Source organism: Dermacentor andersoni, chromosome 6 (assembly GCF_023375885.2).
Source record: "Dermacentor andersoni chromosome 6, qqDerAnde1_hic_scaffold, whole genome shotgun sequence".
Taxonomy (NCBI): Eukaryota; Metazoa; Arthropoda; class Arachnida; order Ixodida; family Ixodidae; genus Dermacentor; species Dermacentor andersoni.
Genome location: NC_092819.1, coordinates 25,149,757 through 25,177,725, shown reverse-complemented (window position 1 = coordinate 25,177,725; position 27,969 = coordinate 25,149,757). Strand labels below are relative to the sequence as shown.

The 27,969-nt window shown below is 40.5% G+C and overlaps 2 protein-coding genes across 2 annotated transcripts in view; one reads left to right on the top strand and one right to left on the bottom strand.

The window, feature by feature from the left end:
- Positions 1-27,969, top strand: part of RpL24 (ribosomal protein L24) — a 493,457-nt gene that overhangs the window by 275,704 nt on the left and 189,784 nt on the right. The window lies entirely within an intron of this gene.
- On the bottom strand, positions 7-27,788 carry GLS (glutaminase). Its single transcript, XM_050170431.2, has 16 exons — positions 27,380-27,788; positions 24,173-24,263; positions 23,913-24,049; positions 23,031-23,160; positions 21,803-21,882; positions 20,888-21,051; positions 19,689-19,759; positions 18,801-18,833; positions 18,674-18,732; positions 17,791-17,908; positions 17,109-17,285; positions 16,038-16,169; positions 15,351-15,505; positions 11,431-11,571; positions 9,411-9,624; positions 7-7,974 (listed from the first exon to the last, which is right to left on the bottom strand). Exons 1-16 carry the CDS (start codon positions 27,619-27,621, stop codon positions 7,945-7,947), a joined length of 1,974 nt encoding a protein of 657 aa, XP_050026388.1. The 5' UTR covers positions 27,622-27,788; the 3' UTR covers positions 7-7,944.

The window sequence follows — 27,969 nt, the reverse complement described above, 5'->3', positions numbered from 1 at the left end:
AATACATTTTGTCAGACCATGTTCATTTTAATGTCAGGTAAACAGCTTCAAAGTCTTCTTGGGCTGCCATATCAGAGGCTTTGCTGTGCTAGTTGTAAAACAGCTACAGACACAAGTGCTACAATCGCATAATAGAAACATTGTGCTTTCCTTCACAATACATTCTATAGACATCACTTCTATAGTTATGCAACAGTAAAAGCAACATCTGCACAGCTGATGCAAAAGCCTTAGAATTTTACTCGCAAAACAGAGCAGGCACCAGTGTTCCTTCACGCTGAAAGACTTGTCACGACATATCACCATTATTATCATGCTTATGCCACAAAAATGGGGGCCCTATCTCCGAATGTTTTCTTTTGGCTACACCACCTGTGAAAAAGTGGTCGCAGCTGCAAGAAGCAGGTGTAATAAATGAATGAAAGCAAATGGGAGAAGTTCTGCAAGGTATTTTCATGCCATATTGAGTATGCTGAAGGAGTAGGCTGTTAGGCATTTTACACCTCTACAAGTAGAAACATTTGCAAGTGGGTGCATTATATATCCATTGATGTTCAAGGCAATAGCTGGGCTGTAGCGGAAGACACCACATTACTTTTAATGACCTAGGGTGCCTTGAATTTAAAAATGTGCTTAATTAGGTGGGTGTCTCTGCATTCTGCCTTCACCACAATGCAGCTGCAGAATTACAACCGTGACCTCATGCACTGTACCAGGCCACCATAGCTACTGAGCCAATCCAGTGGGTAAAAGTTGCCAAAAGTGATCATTCCAGAATATGGCCCCACATTGTTGCAACTTGCAAACAGCTCCCCTCATGACAAACTGTCAAATACAGGTTGAGAAAATGAGGACTCAACTCTTGATGTACTGAACCACAGAGAAACAAAAATAATTCAGCCTATAGTTTTCATATAATAGGCAAGAATACTATAGCATGACATATTACTTATTTTAACACATTACTGCCCGATCCTGATGCATAGACAGAAAAAAGCATTGCTGTCACCTTAGCTGCCTAAAACGTTCTATAAAATTCCTGGAATCGGCTTCCTGATGACGTCACCCTCCGTGTGTATTGGAAACGAAACGCAGCCTATTTTGGACCTGCTGTGTTCTGCACCTGAATGAAGGGTTCACAGTGGGAAGTGAACTGTCCTGCTTTGGTATGCTCAGTGACACCGAAAATAAAGGGGTCATGCAACACCCTTTCTCCAAAACCGAGAATGTAAGTGATGATTCCTTTCAATCAATATATTCCCGCAGAAATGTTTGATAAGAGCACGCTTTCTCCCGACTGGGGTAGCACTGGTAGCAACTTGATAGCGCACTGCTGCTTTTTCTTTTTGCGGGATACTTATGGTCACTCTTCAAGGTTGACGTACTGAAAGGCAGGCATGCAAACACAGACACAAGAAGTAACAAAAAGGACAACACAAATGCCGACTATCAACTTTTAGCTGTGGTAACTTTTTATGTAGGGCAGACTGGTCTTGCATCAATCAGAGATTAACCGAGCATAAATATTCCTTAAAAGTAGAACACCGCCTAACAGTATAGTCTTGTTCAGACACAAGAGCAAAGTACACCTTACAATTGAGGCACGGCATATCATTGTCAACCCTCAATTAGGCAAATTCACAAGATATGGCAAATCATTAAGTCAGCCCTCGATTACCTTGCACAAAGAGGAATAGCGATGCCTAAATAGTAATCTTTAATTAGTGCCCACATGTGCCTATGGTTGACAGGTTGGTGCTGCCTTTCCTCGAGCATGCGCAAGTAAGTTTTGTGTTTTCTTTCTTTTCTGCCATTGGCGTGACCTTTTGCCTTTCAGTAACACGAGTCGCTACCAACTTGCTCAACTTTCAGTCGTCGTAATCTTCAAGGTTGCTGAAAAAGGTGTGGGAGAGTGACAAAGGAATGGTGACGCGATGGACGTGACACATTAACAACTGCCGCTGCTACATTTGCTATAATAACTCACTATCACGAACGATTCCAGTGGCTGGCATCTACGGGCTGTCACTCAGGTATATGATGCCATAGGCAGTGCACGATAAAGGGAACCTTGAAATCGCAGGTGAGTGCAAGTGATCTTTGATGCATTATTTTGGGCTCCCCACCGTATGCAGCGGAATAGTTGGCTCGTGTACACGTCAAGAAAGTTTTTTTTCCTGCATTTGAAAAATGTTGCAGTTCCCCTTTAAAGTCTTGACTATGATTAAAATTCCCCAATTTAGAAATTTTTGTTCGAGAAAAGTCAAGGGAGAGTCAACCTATATTTGAGCATGTTACAATACTGTACGACAAAGCAACCCTGCACATATTTAGTCGAGCTGTACATCCTACACAAAGCATTGTACTCTTCACGCACCATTCACCACACTTTCCTTCACCATAAAAAAAGCTTATCAAAAGGCGTGCATTCATCACCACTCTATTTAACAAATGCCAAGTGCAGACTGTTGAACACTGTGAACAAATCAAATTCTGTGCCCTTCATTTTACTCAAATGCGCTGGATATAATTTATACAGCTTTCATTGTTGTGGATATTGTTCAGGAATGATTAAGTGCATGTGTTTAGCAGAACAGACGTAAAAAGTCAGATCAAACCTGAAGAAAAAGGAAACCAGCTGGCTACAAGATTCCTGCAAGGATCGAGTCACTACAACCATGGAGTCTCCTACAAAAATTACAAGATTGAGCTCTTGTGCTGCAATTGTTCAACTACTGTAGGGTGCCCGAACCACTTTCCACATTTCAGTGAGGGTTTTGTACAAGGATTTGTATAACCTCCACGCATGTGGCATTATTTATTGCGCTTTAGCTTACTAAAGTTCTGAACAATCATAGTTTTCTGAACACAGAAAGGCAATGTCTCTGTGCACATACATAATCATTGCGAATTGTTGTACTTATAACACAATATTTTGTTGAAAATCATTCATTTGAAAACTTGCAAAGCCATTCTAAGCCAGAAGGCCAAAGTTTAAGCAAATCAACACACTGCCTATCAATACAATGCTGTCTGAACTGTCATACGTACTGCAGCTCCTGAAGACACCATAGTGCTAGAGTTGCCTCTAGTGATTTTATTTAGAAGCTTTATTACCATAACATATTGCAATTCAGCAGTATACTGATTCTGCAAGTCTTCTAATTCTGTCAACACCATATTCACAACTTGCAAGAGTTGCATTACTCTGATCTGTAAGGTGTAGTTTTGCAGGTACAAAAGTCACAAAATTGTTTAATGAACACAACCAAAAATAAATGACAACTATGAACAAGTTCTATGTACATAAAATCAATGTGGTGCTAACAAATTTTAAAAATATATAATGCTAAAAGGGCACTGGTACAAGACTAGAAGGGGGAAAAAATGAAGTGAAAGCAACATGCTACTGTTGCACACACTATATAGTCCAAGCAATAAAAAGACATTGCAAATTAAAATCATAGAATGTAAATTAAACAGATCTGTAACCAGGGTGCATTAAAGTGCGCATTGTGCACTTTTTCTAGAGCACACAATGATGTTTCAAGCGTAAGTACATTACACAGATTGGCAACTGTTAGTGGCAAATTGTATTTTGGGATGTCGCATACAGTTTAGTGTTTGCACACTAGTTTGCAAGAAAGGTACTAAAGGGACATCTAAGGAGAACACCAAGTCAGGCTACAGACTAGCCGGTAATGCTGGGCTGGGTTGTGCGAGTTCATTCCAAAGTGATGGACTCTTTGCTCAGCACACTTTAGGCCTAGCAGGCCACATCCTGGCATGAAAGCACTTTGGCTGTGTGCCTGAACAGTGGGTGGATATATCGGTACAATTAAATGCGACACAAAACAAATTAAAGGATTGAATTGAAGTCAATCCTGTGCACAAAGGCACCACTGCTTACTTTGTCAGCTCAGGCAACAATGTAGCACACAGGCTGCAAAGCCAACAGACCAATCTCATCACACTCGGAGCATATACACGATGGCCCTACCAGCGCCATCCGTTGTCCTCACCGTTTTTCTGCCGTACCTGGGTTTGAGGTAACATTGCGGCGAATGCCAAGGACAATGCTACTGTAGATGTTTGCGTTGAGTTTTAGAGGTAAGTTAGGAGGTGCATCTACTCATCTCCAATTCCTACAGTAGAACCTTCACATTCTCCCGTCCCTGCCTTTTGATCTCCAGTGCGATCCCTGCTGCAATCTCAAGTGGATTTGTTGTGGTACAAACACAACATGCTTTTTAACATAGTTGACCTTCAGCCCACCAAGGACTACAGCTACTGGCATGCTTTGCAGCAGCGATGGTGTAGTGAGACCCAAAGTGAAATCAGTCTATTAGTGGCGCTCTTATGCTTCCCGTGAAAAATGAACAATGTTCCTTGGCGGCGGGCACTTTATATGGCTATGTTGGTTTGATAATTGAAGCTGGCATAAATAACTCTTTCTGCTGAACCACCGCCACATTTACATTCATATTTCACACAGCTGGCATTTTGTGGTGCATTTAGCTTAATATGCTTAGCTTCAGTGCTTGGTTGCTTTTTCTGGAAGTTGGCTCAGTTGCCATGGCACACTGGCCAGTAGGGGTGCACATTGCTTTCAGTCGGACAGGAGGAGTTGTTGAAAGTGGTTGCTGGCGCCAACGCCTGACGACGAAGCTGTTGTATGTCCAGAATATAAGTACATATCATTTGAAGCAATGATAGAATTTCTCTGGTAAAATTTCTCGATGAAACGGGTGGTGATGCTGTCTATGGTCTTAGGGATGACAACCACTCTCCACATTTCATTGTCTTGGTGGTGGATGCTTCAGTTGAAATTACTGTTAATCTCCTTAAGAAATTACTTGTTTTCCTTGGTCTGCAATTGTTGCAGAACTTAGGATGAGACAAGTTAAGCACTGCAACCAGATAGCATTAAGCGGGATCAAATCCCAACCGAAGCGGCCACAATTCAATGGGGGCGAAATGCAAAAATGCCCGCGTACTATGAATTGGGTGCACATTAAAGAACCCCAGATAGTATTAAGCAAAATGCGCCGTGAAGTGCCATTTGAGAGCAATAGTTTAGTGAAAACAAGCCATTGTATTTGTATCAAGCTAGCTTACCCATGCAACACACAGTACGTGCAACAGAACTCAGTTATCCCAGCTGGCCAGGAAGCAAGGACCTGCAGTAGTTGGTGACCCAAGTAGTGGGGTGACCCAAGTAGTAGAGGCCATATATTTTATTGCAATTTTGGTACTAGCTCCCTCTGCATACTGAGGAAAAAGAAGATTTGTTATCAGAAAAAAATAAAGCTTCTTTTTTTTCTCCTTGAATTCCCCACTCGAACAGTAGCATCAATGATGCAATTTTGTGACGTCATAGATTTCAAGAAATCTACTTGTGATTCACTGAATGTGCCAGAAAAGCTTGTGAGAATTGCCAGGCTAAGTACGTATGTATTTTCAAATGTAATGTGATATTTCTTAATTTACAAGAAATCAACTAGCCTGAGTGAAATGCTGCCAGAACTGCACTGAAACTGTAGAAATGAGCTTGTCCAGATATTTCAAGGCTATGGCTAGTCTCCCGTATGTTAGTTCCAATCCTCGCACAATCTCCAGTCTAATATTACTTATTTGGTATTCCAGAACTTAGGTTTTTACACTCCTGTAATGTCACTCTGAACTCTTACTTTTCTATGTTAAATGCAGGATACAATAAGAACACTGTTTGACAAACATGGCATCCAAGGGGATGATATATCTATTCCGTAATTTGATTGGCCCATTGCATGGTTATATTGGGAGATGCAATAATATTGAATATTTTATCACCTCAACAATTCTGTTCATCAAGTGAAATTCAACATCAGGACTACAATAACTTAGTTTTTTTCATCCTCAGCAAATTTTAGGAAATCCAAAAGCACACCATCGCTATTACTATACTCTTATAAAAGCAGCACTTTGCACTAAAAATGTACAAGATTTGCTAAACAGTGTTAACAGTTCTCTACACTGTCAACATGCGTAAGATCACAGAACTACATTGGACCTGAGATTTCTGACAGTTTCACAGTAACTAGATGTTCTAATGGCACCTGTGCCACATAAAAGATGAACAAAGCTTCATGTGACATTTCCATAATTGGCTTTCACACATACACAAACTTCTGATCACCATGTAAGCAACACTGGAAAGCTCATGCACTGAACAAAGCAGAACAGCAGTGTGAATTAAGAACACACATGTACACAATTTATGTGTGTTCAGCATCAGCACCATCAGGTATCTGCAGGTTGATGTTAGAAAGGGCAAAAGCGTGCAGTGGCTATGTCACGGGTTCCTCTGCTTTGATTTTGATCCCTGCAAGAGCTACTTTCCTGTTGTGCACAATGGTTGGCCGTAGTATCAGAAGTGGTTGGGATAGAGCTATTACATTAAGTGGCTTTCTTCTTCTATCTTATTTTTGAAATCATTAACAATGCAACTGAAAGATATGTATTTTCCTGTATCCAAGCATAATCCACCATAGTCACTAAGTGGCTTTGGTGTTGTGCTGCCAAGCACAAGGATGCGGCATCAAATTCCAGCCACAGCGACCGCATTTCAATGGGGGCAAAATGCAAAAATGCCGATGTACCATGTATTGGGTGGTCAAAATTAATCCAGAATCCGCAACTACGGCATGCCTGATAATCAGATCGTGGCTTTGGCACATAGAACCTCACAATTTAACTTTTTTTATTCAAGTGCAATGTGAAAGCAGTTTTTAATGGTTAAATTTCTGCATTGCCATCATTTCTTGGGTGGTGCGCATTTTTTATACTGCTTGTTCACTTACTGATTGGGATCTTTCGATACAGGATTTTCTTGACTTGTATACCATTTGCATGCTAATTTCGCTCTCTTTTTTTACTTATGTACATTTTCCCATGCAGTAGTAAACTTGACTGAAACAAGAAGCTATTTGAGCTTGAAAAGTGACAAAGACATCTTTTACACTGACAATTCTACAAGACGTGTCATGGCCTCCTAAGTTGAGCAACATGCCACGATACCAGATGTCATACATCTGCAACTACACACAGTCAAGCAACTTGGAGCCAATGCAGTTGTTTTGGAGATAAAGCCATAAAAACAGGCTGTGAAACTGTTTCTTTTCAGCTTGAGAGTGGCAATCATTTCTCAGCGTGATACTAACTAGATGTTTCAGCTGTCTACAGAATGCTTCTTGTTTGTTCTCTAACAATACTGTGCCATCAATGCAGCTTTCAGAATGACACTACATTCTACTAGTGTGGTGAGGTTATAGCCAGCATGCCATCATTATACCAGGTTAGCCAATTGATAGAGAGCTTTTTAAATACCTCTAGTGATAGATATTGCAATTCTGTCACATCAGGTAGATTACGTGAAGAGGGAGACACTGCTCACAAGACAAATTGCAGAGTGATGTTAGCTGATTAACAAAATTTCACTAATTTGCTTTGTAATTATTCAACTTAAGAGCACATTTCCACTCTGCAGAATCAAAGCCACACAGTAATGAAGTAACATCTATTTTGCAGAAATCCTGGGTTAGCACCAATTTCGAGAAGTCTCCAAAATCTGGTGTGAAACGCAATGATGTTCCAGTTAACACTTATCAGCTTGCAGAACATTAACTGTGTGAACTGGCCTAACCACTTCCACCACTTCAGCCAGTAGGCATACAGGACATCGAGACAGTTCTTGCTGGCATCAAAAGCAGAATAGTGGAACAGGAAAGTTGCTAAGGAAGCCAATGCTTTTATGGGTCTTCCCAGCGAGAAAGTTACAGAAGTGAAGGGGCAGGCATCCTACAAAGTTAGTAGGAAATGATTTCCGAGAGAGGATGCACAGCCTCCACTTACGCCACTAAGTGTGGACAAAGGATCCCTGCCGATGCGGCCTGGACGTGCCATTCACCTTTTGCCCTTAAAAGCAGCAATGTCCTAGTGAAGGGAGACAAAGGAAGAAACCAGCTCACTTTTAGTGACCGTGTGACTAGAATACCATGATAATGCATCTAATTCCATTCCGCTTGAACTCTCTCTCTCTCTTTTTTTTCTGATGCAAATATGGATCATTGATCATTGTGCACAATTAAAGAGCAGAAAGATTACGATACATCAAAATAGAATGCATACATTTCGAAGGTCTCTTGCGAGAAGTGAATAGGTATTTGATTTAGAATGGTGACATGAGAACAATGTCACACACACACACACACGTAAAAGCAAGAAAAGAACATTGCAATAAATTATATATTAAAATAAAAGCCTCAGTAAGCTCGTCATAACTGCACAGCACAAACATCTTTAGCAGTAGATTTTTTTATAAATAAATTGGCACCAAAGGATTTGTTCTAAGCTATTCACAGGTCACTTATAATTTGACTATTAGCCATTAAATATGTGGCCGGTGCCTTGAAATAAAAAGCTCCAGCCATACACCAAAAGCAACATAAAATTTAGGTTACGGTAGTGGTGCAGAACAACGGTGCAGTGGTAACAAGTAAAAGAGACATCAGCGAAAAAACACATATTCTGATACAGGGCTTTCAAAAGATAATGTTTATGATCTTTCGCAAACCTTGTGTCATTAGTGTATTTTTTAAATGCCCAGTGTGGCTGGACTGTTACTCTCATCCCTTGGCAGTCACAAACTCTCATTCGCAGACACCACAACCCTGGATATTTCCGTAAATACAGCACTACATGAAACACCTGCTAGTAAAAAATGCTTCACACTGAGATGCTTTACACTACTAGCTATGAGGCAAGCCAACAACAGCCTTGACAAAAGCATACTTGCACCTGTGCAAAAGGTGTGTACTGGTCCTGCTGTCACTGTGCTGTGGAAATTGATGAGAAGTTGCAGTAGAAACAAGCGCCGTAACATGATTCACACTTCTGAACATGTAATGTGAATTGAAATAAATAAATTGACAAATGAATATGTGCGAGGACATTTGCCCACTGGTGCACGAAGTACAATATATAAAATCAAACGTGATTAGAGATTAAATGGTTAAACCTCTGCTATAATTCATAATAAACATGAAGGCTTCGACAGTGGATCGGCACAACATAAAGATGCTGCAAAGATGTACATAGAAAAAAGGGATGTGTATGAAATTGTGCAATCTCCAAAAAGTTCTAAAGCGTATCACAGGAATTGGTGATTGTGCCTACACTAATGCCTAATCACACATGCATGCTGCTAGCTAAGTCTCACACCGCAATAATACGAGGAAGGGAAAAGAAAGAGCTTTTTCAGGGCAGACGCGACCGGCAGCAGTCCTGGAACACTAAAGCAGAAGCCCTGTGTTAAACAATGTGGAATGGAACAGTTTCGTGATTCATTTGCGCAGGATTGGAATATTTACGGGACGGCTGGTGCCATCGGCTGCTGCCGCCTTGGGGGCCGGTGGGAGGGCGTCGCTGCTATCGGTGCCACTCTGCGGCAATGCCGTCTGTGGCTGATGGTTGGTGACAGATGTCACTGCCGCAGTCAAGGAGGGTGCCTCCCACTTGGAAAGATAGTCGGCCACGGAAGCGTGGCCAAATTGACGTGCATCGTCTAGCGGGGTGTGGCCCCACCTACAAGAAAAGCCATGCGGGCAGATGTGAAAGTGTTCAGAAAATGCACACAAACACGTGCAATCACAACATGTATGTACAGCACAGACATTCATGCAAAAGGAAACAAATGAAAAGAGATAGCTGAGGAGAACAGTTATGCCAGTGGCTCACATTAGCACAAATGCAATGGACATCTATACATACAGAGGAGTGTTTAAAAACATAAACACAAACACACATGAACACAAAAAAAGAAGAATGAAATGGCCAGCCAGTCATTCTTATTTCATTCTAAGAACTGCATTCTGTTGCAGTAAGCAGGTTTCTCGCAATTTTTTAGAAAACAGTACAAGCTTAAATTAAGTGTGAAGGTTGGCTCTTTATGGTCTCAAAAATAGAAAAAGAAAATGTGTTGCAGCATCACAATATAATTTGAAGGTGGGTAGCTCATAATTCAGGCTAACTTAAATAAACATCAGAAAGCTTGCTTTGCCCACTGTATTCATGCATTCCAATACTGCTTAATGACTACATGGTTAAATAAACACTTTGCTTGTCTACAAAAAAAGAAAGAAAGAGCTGCGAAGTTAGTATTGTGGTGTAAGTGGAAGCTGCCAGAACTTATGACAAAATTTTGCATGCATATGCAAAAGGATGTATAGAATACAAGTATCTAATTCTTGCAATTTTCAGCAATATTGATTGGGTATGTGCATTTTGAGAAACCACTCGACAGTGATCTCAGAAATGGCAGTTGAGATTAAAAACTTTTTCTTTAAATAATAAAATGAAACGAAATTAATTTTTTAGCTTCCATTGCAGTCTGTGCTCTATGTGATACAATGTAGGCTATTTGGTAACACCCTCTCAGACTTAATACGAAGCTCCAGAAATACATAAAGTACACATTTTTTTTTCCAATTTAGTGCATCCCAGAAACATAACTAAAACAAATTTTGATAACCTATAAACATATTAAAAAATGGGACTTTACACTCTATACAATTAGGACATACTTCATTCAGTCAGTTTTAATATCTCTGAAAACAGATTTATGAGGTGCATATTGTACTACGACTTCCGTATAAGCAAGTCACATCTGAGGCACTTCAGTGGATTTGCACACTTAATAGAAACACATATAAACAAAGTCTTGAAACCCTTTCGGTCGTTTTGCATATTCCAGAGGCAAACTAGCACTGTCTGTTTCTTAGCACTACATTCCTACATGAGGGAAAACAATGTTTAAGGCAAGGACATGTTCCAGCATGTAAGAAAAGTGAAAAGAGGTGCAGAGCCAAAAGGACAAGAGGAAAGGTGGAGTGCTGTACCTAAATTAATTTTTCCCAAATTCATTCAATGGTGAATGCAGAGTATTTTAGGAAGTCTGAGTGCAGCCAATGAGAGAAGTATACATGCCAGTTAGGTGCACAAACACAAAAGAACAAAGGCACAGCATGACAAGACATTACAATGCAGTACATCAGTCATCTTGATGCACACAATAAAAAAAAGGTGCCTGCAGACTATGAGATAATTTTCTGTGTTGCAATGTGCACACTGTTTCAGCATGAATACTGAATAAGCAGCATGCAGTTAATTATTAACATGCAGCACGAACAGTTTGCTTACACAAATTATTATGAAAGTTTACAGTCGCTTCTCATGATCACTAGCTAGCCCATGTGAAAAGAACAGAACAGCTTGGGCTTGCTCAGAGCACAAGGTTGCACTACAGCATAGTAATTTACTTGAAAGATATAAGACGAAAGTATAATGGGAACACTGGTCGCTGTGCAGGTAATGCCTCACTGACAGTCGTACCTGTCTTTGACATTGGCGTCCACACCACAGATTTTTAGTAAAAACTCGACGCATTCCAGGTGGCCTTCAGCAGCGGCCAGATGCAGGGCTGTGCGGCCATCGTAGTCACTCAAGCCCATATCCATGCCCGACAGGTAGTGGCTGCACAAACAACATATCATTTTATGCAACACAAGGCATGACTCAATCACCGTTCCCGCCCCACTATTGGGAAAGTGGGACGAAGGCCCCACGAGACACCCAGCCAGCTACCTGGCCTTGCCTGGTTTCCTACATTCTCTGTGTACAAGTAGCCATGTCATGCACCTAACCACTGGCATCTTCATGATCATCGGTCATACATGGAATGGTGACACTGACAAAACAAACAAATAAAGTTTTTGCCTCTCTTCCAACTCATACGCTCACCTATGGACATTCTACAGTAAAACACTGAAAAGAAACAGCGCTGCCTTAGAACTGCCACAGAGAAAACCTCCTGTCAATCGAACTGACAACAAGGCTCGTTACCAATTACTCGTTATGAGTATGATAGTGCAAGACAGAACAAGGACAAAAAAGTTCTTGTCCTCGTCCTGTCTTGCACTATCGTACTAATACTGAGAAAACTTCCTGGCTGCGATTCCTGATCCCGATGAGCCCTGAGGGGCACAAGTCTTTTTAGCCAAGGCCAGAGTAGGATACACCATGATAGACAACATGCATAACCTTATGGGAGCAGTGATGTCAATACAATGACCTCAACCACCTGCAGTCACTTCTACAAGTGAAATACCATGCATGTGCAATGAAGGTTACTCTGAGTGCTCATAACTTCACGTGGAAATGTGAAAGAATAAAGGTATTCTAAGAAAAGCATTGACTTAAGGAGGTGACACTATTTGAGGACTGGGTCCCCGGCCATGGGTTATCTAAAAAAAAAGCTTTTAGCTCACCATGGAGTTTCACATATGTGAAGCTTTCCATTATACCACTTATGAAACCCTATCTCCCTTCCCTTTACCCGCTTTCCCTTATAGGCCTCAAGCCATCGTTTAAATGCATAATTCTCCTTTTGCAAAACATAAGCCTGAATTAAAAGTTACCAGATTACAAGACATCATGATCATCACTGAAAACAACTATCACAACAACAATAACAAAGATCATAATGTTTGTTACAGAAGCCTGACTGCAATGCTACCAGATTACAAGACCACTGTCTATTGCGATAACCACTAAGAACAACACTAACAAATATGAAATGAATGTTATCACAGATATGTTATGATATGACAAATATGATGTTTGTTTTCGTGTTTTCCCATGAACAGGTTTCAAAGTGCATGCCACTGAAGAGTTGTATTCGAAGGCAGCCATAACACAAAGAAGATGAAACATCTGCCTATTTATGTCCACTGAAGAGCAAATGCCTCCGTCAGCAATCCCTTATTACGCGTCTTGGGTCAGCCCTCTTGTGTGATGAGCCTCTAGGTGCGCACTTTTAAGTGCCCTGGATGCACCGCTTGTGGCTGTTCACACTGTTCCATGCAAATAGACACACCATAGTGAATAAGTGGTATACCCTTTATGCTGTACAGTCAGGTGGATGGCAATGTTACCTCTCATAAAGTTTCCTACACACTGTAGGCTTCTGCAGAACTTATTTTCTTTAATTTTTATTTTATTTACAAAATGCTGCAGGTCCAAGCTAGGGCCCATGCAGGAGGGGTATCAAAAAGGTTTACACAAGCACTGGTAAAAACATCAAACAGAAATCATCACAGATCATGAAGAGAGGGGAAAATATATATATATATATATATATATATATATATATATATATATATACACATAAACATGACACATCAATGAGCACCTTATGGCCGTGAAAACAATTATAAACATTGCAACTTTAGGAAAAGCAGTCCTTTGCAAGAAGAAAACAAAAGAAAAGCACTTCACTTTATGACGTTAATGTGTTGAATGAGTCACTGTTCTGAAGCATACATAGCAGCAAAGCGTTCCAGTCTATAATGTTTCGTGGGAAAAATGAAAATATCAATTCAGCATGACGATTTCGAGTCAGTCGTGGCATCAGAGGTTGGATGTACAGAGCAGGGTATAATGTGAGATGGCTGTTTTTCAAGTGAAAAAGAAACTAATCTCAGAATTTTACGACATAGCTTAAGTTTCTGGATATTATCTTGTTGCATCATAAAGGTTGGGGAGTCCGTCATGCAGTATCGAGAAAAGATAAAATGAATGGATTTATGTTGAATCATTTCTAGAGCATCAATTTTTTTCTTAGTGTTTGGGTCCTAAATAGTACATGCGTATTCGAGGGTAGGCCTAATGATTCAATTATAGGCCAACAGCTTGACGGATGGAGGGGCTTGTCGAAGTTTATATCTGAGGAAGCATAACTTAGGGAAGGCGGATGCACATATGTTAGATACGTAGTTATTCCAACTGAGATTTTTTCTTACTGTTACACCAAGGTACTTATATTTGCTGACTTCTTTGAGTAGGTGAGATGATAGCATATGTGGAAATGAGAAGTAATTTTTCTTTTTAGTTACATTCATGTATACTGTTTTTTTTTTTTTCGGAATTTAGCTTCATACCCCATTGGGTGCACCACTGATAAACATTATTAATACAATTATTTAGAAGCACCTGATCGTCTACGCTATCACAATTTCCTTAAACATAACACAATCGTCAGAGAATAGCCTTATTTCGAGAGGTTCAGGGATAAAATTAACAATGTCATTAATATATATTAAAAAAGCAAGGGTCCTAAAACACTTCCCTGAGGAACACCTGATGTAACCACAAGTTTGTATAAGCAGAAATCGTTTATATTAACATAAGTTATAATTTATATATCATAACGTTTATAATTAACACATAATCGAAATAAATAGTTGCACCACCATAACAGAGAGAGAGAGAGAGCATGCACGCATGTGCACACATACATACACACATTTGAAGTAAGACAAGCGCCTAAGCACATGTTAAGAGGAAAAAAAAGCTTTCTTTCACAAAGACAGCATAATTATAGGGCCATTAGTAAAATGTTTCCTTAAACATTTCCAAGGTCTCCAAATTGGATGGAAAAGAAGAGCTATTATTTAGGAAGGCTCAGAGTTATTCTGGCTAGGCCAGAGTCGGGTGACCAAAGTTTGCAAGCCACATGCAGCTTTTGACAGGTCCATGAGATGCTATTAGCAGTGTACATGTTCAGGCTGTGATGCTATTCCATTTTGGAGTCTGTAGAATTCAATAAACTTAGTTATTTGCCATTCTCAGATATATTGCAAATGCTTCTTAGCAAAGCCATTGCAGAGCAGAAAGAATTCTTGGTTAAATATAAATGAACACCTAAGTGACCAGCTCCAGTGTGCAACATTATAAGAGATCAATTTTGCAGTGTCCAATTGCATATTTGAAGAAAGCATACAATAAGGTATGTACGAGCGACCACTGCATGAATGAAATGCAACTTTAAAAGAGCCAATGATTGACAGCATGCCAAGTGCTGGCCTGTAACTCTGCTGACGGCTCAGAGAAACAGCTTGGCATGGGTTCTGCATACTCGCTTGACAAAAAAAGAATCCTACAAATCTGATGAATTTTGTCATTTTCCCAATGTGAAGCAAGAAAGTACACTGCTTTTCTTGTGGACCATTTTTTTTTATGCATAAGTAGACACTGCACTTTCCACTTTGTTAATACATATGTTGCTGTATCTACACACTCTTCCTGCGTTCATCGACGAGGTTCCACCACCTTTATTAAAACCTGTGGTGCTTATGTTTGGCATAGTTAATCAGTAGAATTATGCTGAGCATACCCATTTGGCCATAAGTGATATTGAAGCACCTACTTGCAGCCTGTGCACAACAGAAAATGAGTGATGTGAAAGAACTTGCCGGCGCATGGCTGTGACATCCCCACTGGCAGCACTAAAGAGCAGGTTGACCACCTTGAGGCCCTTGGTCTCATACTTTTGTCGCCGAGGGTCCTTCTTCTGAGTCATGTGGCGCAGATTGTCATAGTGATGGAAGCTGAACACCCTAGTCAGCTCCTGTGATACACAGCCATCAGAAAGGAGCAACTATAGACTACGGATGAATATAAATAAGTGAAAGAAAAGAAAATGCACTCCCGAGTAGGAATACAGCCCACAAATTCCAATGAAGAAATATATTCTATTTGACTCTAGGCTATGAGACATGCCATAATGGGAACTTCTGGAATAATTTAGATGACATTATGTTCTTCAGTGTGCACATGAACACTTTTGCATTCGTCTCCCATTGTAATGTGGCTGCAGTGGCCTGTAATCGTACTTGTGATGTCATGCATAGGCTAGCTTCCCTCTGAAGACATGCACAGGTTAGGCACAAAGTAAAGTGAGGGGAACGATCAAGCCCAGACCTTGTTAATGAGCAAGGAGCTGAATTTCCTCACTTTATACCTGCAATTGAGTTGGGAGAATTTTCCACATATAGAACTTGGAAACTGTCAGTTAATAAGAAAAATCTTGACTAAGTACAGTTACGTGGCACTTCTGTAGGAACTGCACCATACCAAACTACAAAAGGCAGCAAGCTGACCTCGCAGAACTGCACGCCTCGGACAGAGTTTCCGTAGACATCCAGAGGGGGTGACCAGAGACAGATGCCCATCACGTTGGGCACCACCACCATCGTGCAGCCCGAGACACCAGACTTGGCTGGCAGGCCAACCTGCGTCATTTTGGTTTCACAGGGTGGCTCAGCTTAGACTGCTCTATGCGAAGACGTGCTAGAAATTAATTGTGCTTTAGCTCATTACATTTTATGTGAAATCTGTTAGATTATGTGCTTGCTTTGGGAAAGCCAGTTAGCACTAATTTTCTTTGGATGGGAACTATACTGACAGATAAATAGAAATCTTATGCATGTCTGTGCATTTGGGCCACAGTTGGGGGTTTATATGAATTGGGCGGTTCACTTGGCTTTGTACAATACAACTGTTGTTCAGTTCTTGAACTTGGGATTTAAAATTTGATTAGCTACTGAGATATCAAATGCGCTCTTCCAGAAACCATTTCTTTGGAAACCAATGAGTGCACTGGTAACTTCTGATTGGGTCTGTGTAGTTATTCTCAAGGCTATTCCATGGGACCAGGGCCAGATATCACAGCAGTGACCACCACCTCTGGTGCTACCTGTAGCGGGTACTATAGATACACTAGATATAGTGTCCCTAGTGTGTTTACGTAGTGGCTAGTAGCCCAGCCACGAAACCTTTGCCTGAAATTCATAATTAAGAGTGCAGAATTAGGAAACTTGAACGCAACATTTTGTGTCCCTTTTTTTAGTGATAAACAAAGTACTACTGAAAACTGCCTATCTTTCAATGTCATTTGCATGACCTACATTAAACCAAAACATAAAGCATAAAACAGATATACGCAACAAGTGTTTCTACTGTTGTATTATAGAGCCCTAAAGGCAGCATTTCAAAATTTCTAAATTTTTCTATATTTGTCAGTTTCTGCAAAATACGCGCACCTAATCAACCTTGCCTGACTGTTACTCACTATAACTGTACTTTTTCTGCAGAAAATTTCATTGAAATTGCTTCAGCTACTGCTTAAGATTTTCTGTGTTTTACACACAAATGGTGAACACATTACCTACCTTGAAGGCGTACTGGCCAGAATAATCATACATTCCGCATGAATGCATCAGCGACAGGACATCCCGACAGGACACCCCATTCATAACCTGGTGGCCTGTGACGGGACAGATACCACCATTGGCTAATGTTGACGCCATTACGCTCACGGACTGGCAGTTAACTTCGAGAGAGCACAGCTGCAAATAAACACAGATGTCAAAGTTATAATGGTTACATAAATATGCAGCATTTGATATGCACCTAGTTTAATAAACAATTTAACCACCTCACTGGAAAGCTTAAGCATGCAATAAGCAATGCATGAGTGTTATTTTGCATTCTTTTCATCATTTATCAATTGACTAGACATGCTTTATGCCACAGATAAACATGTCAAACTAACTAGTCTATCTAGCATTTGTTCTTTGCACCTTTAACTTGTGTCTAAGCTGGTTGCACTAGGAAATGTTCATGTCAAACTAATTAGCCTGCCAGTACATCCAAAGCAAGGGCAATATCTTTTGGCTGACAGCTTGTAATGGTCATTGGCAAATAATTTTTACAGGTTCACTATTTAGCACAGAAAGGCTGCAAGCCCAGGACACTTTAAAACTAGCACTGGTGGTTTTGTTTGCAGCCCGAAAACAGGTGCCCGTGCTACGTAATACACCCACAAAAACTGTACCTTTAAGACTTTTTTACCTGAAAGTAGAAGTCCATGGTTTCCTTGAGGTTGACCCTCTCAGGGAAGCATTTGTTTTCCTTCATGTAGAATCCTATGGCATAGTTTCTGTCAGCAGCTTCTCTCTCTGAAAGAAATCTATAAGCAAAAAGGAGCAGCACATCATTTGGCTGACATCCACCAGGCATAGAATTAAACCTAGCTATAGAGCTAGAAAGAAAAACCCTGTAGTTCTCTATCAATAGGCAGAAAAAATGGTAACTCAATTATCAAGATAAAAAATTCATCAGCAGTGCCTGCTTTCAGATGGCAGCTAGTTGATCTAGTTTAGCCAACTTGCTTCACCTAAAAAATTCTTGCCATGCAGTCTACCAGCATCTGTCTCATGCTTTGACATTACAGTTAATCTGATCTTTGATGTTTTTCTCCATTTTGAACTGCTCTTCAGAAGCACCAGTGTAACTTGTAGTGGTCTGGTGCTAAAGTATTGAGACAAAATCTTTATTTCATTGAGAATATTTATACTAACATCTCCGCAACTTGCCTTCATAATCAAGGAGCTGCTTTTAAACAATGGTCACCTTCACGAACGAATCGATGATACCTTAAGAGCTGGCTCTGGACATTTAACTAAATTACAAGCTCACCAAAGTGCAGTTCCGTGGACACTACTTTCAAGTTCAGGAAGTACCGGAAATGATGCTAATGTCTCTCCCACTCCACAATTTTTCACAGCCAAATGATTACTAATCACTTGCTTCACCCATCATTGTAACTCTGGCTTAAATTACTTGAACGATACTCCCAGTAATAAGTTAGTGGAAAGCAAGAATGCACAGCATTAACTCTTTCATCTAACTTTTTTTTTTCTTTTACATATCACGAGGTCATAATCTCACTTACATGGCATTGTTGAAGCCAAGGTACTCGCCTCCCGACACTGCTTTGTAGTACTGGAGCATCTGCAAAAGCCATTTGCAAAGTGTCAGCGGAGAAATACACTACAAAACCAACTAGTGCTGATACTTACCCAGTCAAATTTTTCAGATGTCCTCATCTCTGGCTGCAAATGGAATAAAACAAAATGCATGAACCAAAATGTGCACGAGATCAACAAAGAATTTGACAGGCAAAATCGTTCACTAAGAGCTCAACCTATCCAATGAGTGTTAAGAAATTGCTTTGAATATACAGATGCAGTCAAAAATTTTAAGCAAAATTTTATGACAAGCCTCAAATTGTGTTGCAGTGTGCTTACAAATGCTTGTTTCACTAAAATGCGTAAATCAAAGCTGCTGGCTTCTCCTCAATAAAAGGCTTTATGGGGGAAAGTACATTTACCAGTCCCTTCATTGACTAGACTAATGGAAACATTTGTGCATATGCTTAATTGATCAGCCTTTAATTCCCAAAGATGCATAGTAAGCTATGAAGGTCCCTATAACAGAGGGGAAGGGGTGGAACTGGATTAATTTTGACCACCTGGTGCTCTTTAATGTGCACATGAATCTAAGCCTTTCTCATTAGAATGCAGCATTAATGTGCACGTTTAACAGAGTGTTGCAACAGCAACAGTAATCACTGTTACAAGCAAACAGGTGGATACATAATCAATTGGGGTTGTACCTGGACCCACTGATTTAATGCCTTATGATACAGTATGTGGTATGCATGCACATTTTAATACTGACAGTTGCACAGTCCATCAAAGGATAATCTTGTGACAAATGAAGCAGGGTAGCAGTAGCAAAAGAAGAGTACATTCTATAACAGACAGTTATTGCCTGCGGCACTTCGGTTGTACATTACAGAAATGAACTCTAGAACACTGTTTGCCTGTATCACTGAACCACAATGCCTAACGATTAGGAGACAAACTTGGCTACATCTCTGTTATGATGTGAAAGAGCAGCCTCACCTCTATGAGATACAGGAGCAGCGAAGCAACGACAATGGCTCCAGCATTCACCATGGGATTGTGTGGTTTTTCTGAAAGACACAAGGAAGAGTCAACCACTGACGTATTGCATTCATTTTTCTGCTTGCACAACGTATAACAAAAGAGAGTTTTGACTTGTCCATAAACCTTTTACTGTTTATAGATTACAGAGTTACCAGAGCCATGGACAGCAATAGTAAAGCTGGTAGCGACATCTTGTGACATTTTGTTTAATTATGATCAATTTGAAAATCTTTTGTGTTGCACAAATGTAAATTCTTGTTAAGAAAAATCACAAAAGGACTGCATGCAAGCGATTATGTCGCTACCAATGCTTTACGCCAGCAGTTAAGTAGAATACGGTAGGTCACTTCACCAATAACTATGTGTGCTCTCTAGTTTAGCTCTGTGTCGCAAGATGTCACCACCAGCCTTGTTATGGTAGTACAGCTTTCCAGTAACTCAGTATTCTGAAAACACCAATACGTTTACAGTCAAGCTGAATATCTCTATAAGAAGCAGTGTTGAACCAAGCTGTCACTCCCTCCCTGCCCTACTTATGATAGTGACAACACAGACCTTAGAAAAACAAAAGAAAAGAAAGAAAAATGCAAGAGAGTATCCAGCTAACAGTAACATGGTAGGATGTTGGTATCACCCAAAGGTTTTGTTGTCACTACCTCACTATCCTAAAGTGACATGTCGATGCTTACATCAGATGCCAGCTCTCCTACATGAGCACCTCCTCAACCCACGAGGCTCTTTGAAAAATTTTACAGTAAAGTGGGTTGACCAAATTATCATAAACTGTTGTAAGTTAAATATAGGATGTTTTGTCATGTTGAAGAATTTTCCCAACAATTTTTATTTCAGAAACCGTAAGTTGTATAGGAAGAGGTGAGAGAAACTTGTCACTTGGGTTTTAAAATGCCACATGAAAAAGGGCTAATGATGGGCTGCATGCACACCTTCTAGCTATGGCATGTGCAAGTTATTGCAAGTTAGGTTCACTTCAAAACCTGATGAAATAGACAGGATGGAGTTTTTTATATTTCTCTAGCGAGTGAAACTCCATTTTTCCTATGCTGTTACATGCTCTGGAGAAGGTGGCTTACAGATTGCTGAACACCCGGTTAACACTTTTCAAGAAATATTACATCAGAGCAGAAGACCCATACTGTTATAATCGAGGACAAGCTCATTGAACATTCTGCCACTTGGTTCCTGGCCCACGTATTGATGGACAGCGTCTGAGCCGAGCTCGGTGAGTGCAATGGCGTAGTTGATAGGTTTGCCAGATGACTGGATCGTGAATGGAATCTCTGTGTCTCCGATTGAGAACCTGAAAGTGTCAATCAATCAATCAATCAATCAATCAATCAATCAATCAATCAATCAATCAATCAATCAATCAATCAATCAATCAATCAATCAAACGTGAACAAAAAAAAGACTGACTGCATAAAGCTCATGGTGCCAAATAAAACAAAGTGGAGTTATCACCTACCTCCCATCCCCGAAAGCACACATTGACAAATACTGGCTTCTTATCAAAGCTGCAAAGTTTAAGTTAACTATAGTGCAGCCTGCACACATACACAACATTAACGCGAAATTTCTATATATGTAATGAATATGGTAGATGAGATGAAGGTGTAGCTAAACTTGGCCTTTAAAAGATGATAAAATAAAACAAGACGCTGACCCCAAAAGATTTAGTAAAGTTAAGGTTTCAGCTCCCAGATGGGAACCTTGTTCACAGTAAGGCTCTGGTGCTTTTCTAGGCTTCAGAGGTCTGAGACCTTCATTCACCATAAAAAAAATTAATACTTGAAAATATCATGTCAGTACTCTTTTAAATAAGCAGCAAGCATTAAGTACCCACACATGCACACAATAAAAGTTGATGTCTCTCAACTCTATACAATGTAAGCAGTTCTTGGCTACTCTAGCTGTAGACCAGTGTTGTCACAATATGTGCATATGCAGCAGCCACACAGCTAGGCCTATGCAGCCCTCTACTACACATCGAAACTCAATACAGATCTGCTACAAAAAGAATGCATAAATAAAGAATGCGATATATTGCCTACCTCTGGCCATCCACAGTGCAGATGCTCACTCCCCAATAGTCTGGATTGTACTTGGCCAGCTGGGGAATGTAGGAAGCCACCTGTTGGCAGAATACGCAACAATGAAGTTTCACAAACAGATATAGAAGCAATTTGTGTGACAGGAGCCTACTGAAAGTGAAGTGAGAGGAACACAGTAACATTAGCACTTAGCATCAGCAACACTGCATTAACGAGAAACCATCACAGCATCTAGGAATGTTATTATGTCAGTAAGATTATGTCCTCAGTGATTACATGGTGCCAACTGCAATATGACCAGCTATAACTCTACAATATAGTACAAGATCATTAAATATGACACATGGCACTAAGCCGCCAAACTTTTCAGACTTAACAGCTAGCATGTAATTTAGTACACAGAGATGCCATTTAAGCCAGACAGCTGCATGCATCATGGTTGAGCTCAGAAACATCTGCCATCTTATTTTTTCTTATATAGAATGAAAATAATTTTAAAAAATAACTTTACTGCATTAAATGTGATGAAAAGGAGTGTAAAAAGACAAGAACCATACATCAACTGCACAATAATTGAGATTTTAACAATAGCAGCTATATTTTGGGCACTTGTGTATTGTGAGAAAGCCAGCCTTACACCTTTCAAAAGTATCTACTACACTTATGAAAGGCAACATTGGGCAGTCAAATGCAGCACTTCCTTAACTAGTCATAAAATCATGCAGCAGCGGTTCTGTCATGACTGCATTAGAACCTTGTTGGTATACATCTCATATTCAAAGAATGGGAGGAACGGGAGAAGTAATCTGTTCTCCAGTAAATGTATTATTCAAATGGCATATCTTCATTATTATCTGTGATGAACATATAAACTGGTAACTTGCAAAAAATAATAAATTCTGGAATTGGAATTGAACGGGATTATGAGGCACATCGCAGTGGCGGACTCCAGATTAATTTTGATCACCTAGAATTTTTAATGCGCACCTATATCAAAGTAGCCAAGAGTGTTTGTGCATTTTGCCCCTATTGAAATGCAGCCGCCGCGGCCGGGATCAACCCCCGACCTCAGCAATGCACTGCTGAAGCTACTGTAGTGGGCAGGGAAATAGTATGAACCAAACCCAGATCAATGAGGCTATACTGGCGTTTGTTATTCTGTCCAGAAGCTTACAGTTAACAGATATTGCAATGCCTTTTCCAGTCAGTTGCATTTATATTTACAAACCTTTCCACCGGTGTTCACTTTGCACTTCCAGTAGAAGTCCTCAACATAGCGAATAAAGTCTTGAAAGTCTGGAATCACAAATTGGTGGCGCAGCGCTCGAGTGATGAGAACGATGTTCTCTCGGATCACTCTGCAGGAAAGCAAAAAAGAAGCAGAGAATGATACCTACCAGTCATTTGGCTGCACATGTGCATATGCATGCTCAAAAATATTGTCAGTCATAATACACTGCAGTATACTACCGGCAACAAATCTCACAAGCTTTAGCGAAAGATTGAACTAGGAATTAAAAGTCCAATGACAGCACAAGTTAATTAGCTAAAAGTGAATTAAGTACTAAAACTATATGAAAAACAACACTTCTTTAGAGTTTGCCAAAGGCAGTCATCCTCCTTTCATGATAGTTTAAATTGGGGTGCAAAATTAACTGTATTCTATAAGGCTTATTCTGAAATAGACGAGTACAAAAAGAACAAATGTTTGCACTTTTTTCCCACAAGCAGGTTTCACTGCTGAATGGAGATGAAAGGCAGTGAAAGAAATAAGTTGCACACTATCAGAGACAATTAATACTTTTTAGGACTTTGAGACTACAGACCAAAATGCCCACATTCTCTCAAAGTTGGTGGACAAATGTGCTTACAGCTACTCCATCAACCCGCTAATAAAAACATTATGTAAGCTCACTAAGGCTTAAGAATGACTTTAATAAGACACGACATGTCTGTCAGCCTCAAACCACTCAGTGTTAGTACGGCATAACAAAATTTCACAAATCTCTCGATCTTGCTTGTAAGAGCGTTGTTTTTACACAGGCCAAAGGGACATAATTTGACAACTGACGTACATGAGTAAACTGCCAGGAAGAAATTTTGTACGTACTGCGCAAACGTTTCCCTGTTCAGAGCAAGCGATTCAAGTGAACGGACGGGCGATTTCTCCTTGTGAACATTTCTCAAGTTCTGCATCATCTCCTTGAGACGCGGATCATTCTTCCACAGCCCAGTTGTGAACAGTGCCTGGATAAACCAAGAGAACAGAATGTAGCATCATGCAAAATTAAGTCCATGGTTAATGCTTTCTATATGCACTAGCAGCGGAAAGGGGGAAATCATTAGCTGGTGAACAAAACCAATACTCACATTCAAGAACTTTCCCACACAGACTGCGTCATCTGCATCCTTGAACATATCAAACAGAAGGTCTTCCACATTCACGGGACCACTTTCCTGTCTGCAATGAGTGACAATGTTATACTTCTTTAGCTTCTCAATACCTTTCAAACATGCTATATGAATCCTCAAAAGCAATAAATATTAACAAATCTAAGATGCCTGGGGCAAAATAACATTCCAAGAAATATCTCCTTCAGTTATAATGTACGCATTCATGTACACGAATTGTTTATGCCAGTTCTGTCCAGAAATGGCAAGAAAAAGATCAATGAACATCAAGCTGCTCGTAAATATTTATTTATTCCAAGCCCTCTGCTTACACAATGTGAGTTAATTTCGCTTCAATGTGCAGAGTATGTATACTGCTACAAATAACCACTTCACTGAAAGCACTGTCCTGTTCGGTGGAATGTTGGACATGCCACGTTCCATGAGCACTTGGGAAATAGTTTTTCCATCCTTGTGTTGACTGCGGCCAATAAACTCGTACATGTGCTTTGAGCTGGTGAGTCAATTATATTTATGAAAAAAAAACACAACTTGACTGACAGTGAACTAAATAAAGATTTATTTACTGTGTAATTATGAGGACTGAGTAGAAAATGCGCAAAGTACGATTGTGCCATCTTGAATATTTTTCTGTGCATCCTGATGCGCCCTTGAGTAAAATAATGTGACTTTGACACACTAATTCACTGTCCATCATAATTCGTAACTAAGTGGGATATATTGACGAGAAAAAACCCATCGTGGTGGCATAGTGGTTATGGCATTTCACTGCTAAGCCCGAGATTGTGGAAACGAATTGCAGCCACTGCAACCGCATTTGGATGGGGCGAAATGCAGTAACGCTTGTGGTACCATGCATTGGGTGCACGTTAAAGAACCCCAGGTGACCAAAGTTAGCCCAGAGTCCTCCACTACGGCATGCCTCATAGTCACATCGTGGTTTTGGCATGTATATACCCAGAATTAAAAATGTTATCCTAGAGGTTGCTAGAATTAATGAGCCTAGGCAAAGGGCAGCAGTGGTGAAATGCACCTCTTTCAAAAGGTTGATAAGACAAGAGGAATTTGATGAACTTATTGGTTTGTTCAATGAGGTGCAAATTCCTTTAAGGAACAGATTACAAGTTAGCAACCAATCTAGAAATGCATCAGATCAAAGCATCTGAAATTATATAATTCTTGAGCTTCACAGACAAATTGCCTAATCAAATGACTCGCATTTAATCAGATTCCAAGAGCATTTGTTTTACAGGTTGCCAATCATATAAGTACCTTCCAAGCAAAACAAAGCAAGGCAAAATGCAGCTCACACGACATCATCCACCCATACTTCTCATGCTCCATAAACAACATTTCATTGTTGGAATGTACAGCTAACAGTGCGCTTATGGCGTTTGCTCGCAATCCTAACCAATCTTTTGCAATCCTAACCAATCTTGACAGCCTTGATCTAGCTCACTGGTTTGTTTTTATTCCTCAAATGAACAAAGCAATTTTCATTGGTATCCATGGTCATACTCATGGCTTCCTGCCAGAATTTTATAAATGCAGGGCCTTTAGGGCATGAAAACCAGTAGACTGTAAAGAAATATGAATGTGTGGCCTCAGCTCTGTACATGCACTGTCAGTTACGTTGCTCCATACTGCTTTTAAAATGTCGAGGAGGCTGATCTTCAGACGGTATACTGTTTTTAGGCATTATTAATATTTTTGTCGTTACTCCAAGAACAGCTGTACAGCAGAAAGACATAATCTCTTTTCTGTTCTGATGTCCATTAAATAGGTTTCCTCATAGTGCTATTAAAATGTCACGAAGGCTGATAGTCAGAGAGTATGTTGTTTTCAGGCATTATCATATTTTTATAGATGTCACTACCTTGGCAGCTGTATACCAGAAGAGTATAACTTCTTTTCTAAAACTCACACTCGTTAATTGACCATCTATGCTGTTAATAGCCCGCACACGGACACATACATGAAAAAAAAAATTAAATTATGGGGTTTTACGTGCCAAAACCACTTTCTGATTATGAGGCACGCCGTCGTGGAGGACTCCTGAAATTTCGACCCCCTGGGGTTCTTTAACGTGCACCTAAATCTAAGTACACGGGTGTTTTCGCATTTAGCCTTCATCGAAATGCGGCCGCTGTGGCCGGGATTCTATCCCGCGACCTCGTGCTCAGCAGCGCAACACCATAGCCACTGAGCAACCACGGCGGGTCACATACATGAGGACACATGCATACACAGACACCATACAAGAGGAAAATTGGCGACATTCTATGCAGCCGAAAGACATTGCGCTCATATGATGTACAAGTCAAACAACGCATATGACAGCCTGCTAGTTGACACAAACCAGGTGGAGAAAAGAATTCCCAGGTGCAGTGTCTGTCATTCTACGAGCAGGTATACAGTCTGAACATCTACATGTTCAGAACCAGAAACATTGCAGTCGCTCAGGAGCTAATCAAGCAATAAACGTGGTTAAATGCAACACATGTGTGCGTACACTAACGCTGTGAGTTAAATGAACGCAACATATGAGACCCATTCTGCAGTTTCTCTTTAAGCGAGAAAAAAAAAAAAGAAAAAAAGGAAGACGCTGTTACGAACTTTGTGGCTGGTGCGTTCTTGTCGTTTATACAGATAATTAACAGACCTGAATTGCAAATGTAGCTCATGTTCTGCTTCGAATGACGTTCCTAGTAGATACACGCAAAGGTGTGCGGTGCAAGTACGAACGGTCAGGGCCAACACCAGTCTTCTAGGTGGTGCTGCCAGGGCACACGCGAGTTGTGCAGAAAAGCTCACTACCAGGCGTATATAATACTGCAGTAAAGCCGACTTCTACGATAGCGTGCTCCCACGTTCTACTCCGACGTCCCCTACAACGATGATAGCTGGCAGCAAATATAAATTGTGCTGTCCAGTGCTATGAGTTTTTTATCACCAGCATCAGATCAGAATATATATCTTCGACTCTTACGACACGTTGAAACGAGAATGCCGCAAAGTGCTAGGATCACACACACACACAAAAAGAAACGTACGAAAGGAAAATTAACCGAGAATAAATGAAGGTTGCGTTATCATTGCCCAGCGGTTCGCCCTGTTATGAAACGCAGCTCCAACGACATACCCTCTTGTAACCACGAAACTTACGTATCGAAAGGTTTCTCCTTGTCGCGCTGAAACTCTTCGGCCGGCACAAATACTCGATTTGCATGGGACGTAGTTTCCAGTGATGCGTAGCGATTGAAAAATCGGGTGGACTGCTGCTGCCTGGTCGCTTGCGGTTGCAGAAGCCCTGTCGTAGTAGGACACACCTTAGGAGCACGCCTGTGGTAGCTCACAACCCTTCCTAATCTCCTAATCATGTCCCTGGTAGCTCTGTGCAGAGGCATTTACTTCGAGAGCGCCTCCAACGACCCGAGCAAGTGATGAGGTGCGAGGCGGCAAGTCTTTGTTGACGGATCTCCGCGACGTTGGAGGCGATAAGAGAAGCACGCTTGTGCGCTGCATGCGCTATTTGCGAGGGGACCCCCGTTAAATTCCCCCGAATAAAAATAAAACAAACTCGCAAAACGAACACACATTGGGCGTGCCGTCAGGCCGCTGACGCTAATTTTGGAGAAGGAATAAGAAGGGCCCTGTTTGCGATTATTGAGGTCAAACGTCGCTGCTTATACGCAAATTGTATTCGGCGGTGTAAATATTCATGCTGCTCAATAACTCTGTCCTCTTTGTACAAT

What these genes read in the sequence shown, in the direction of transcription:
- GLS (XM_050170431.2), bottom strand. Translation starts at nt 27,621, where the DNA reads ATGCCTCTGCACAGAGCTACCAGGGACATGATTAGGAGATTAGGAAGG. An exon ending in AACAGGGAAACGTTTGCGCA is followed by an intron (nt 23,161 to 23,912) that starts GTACGTACAAAA and finishes GCTTTCCTGCAG; the next exon opens with AGTGATCCGAGAGAACATCG. An exon ending in AAGTGAACACCGGTGGAAAG is followed by an intron (nt 21,883 to 23,030) that starts GTTTGTAAATAT and finishes TTCTGCCAACAG; the next exon opens with GTGGCTTCCTACATTCCCCA.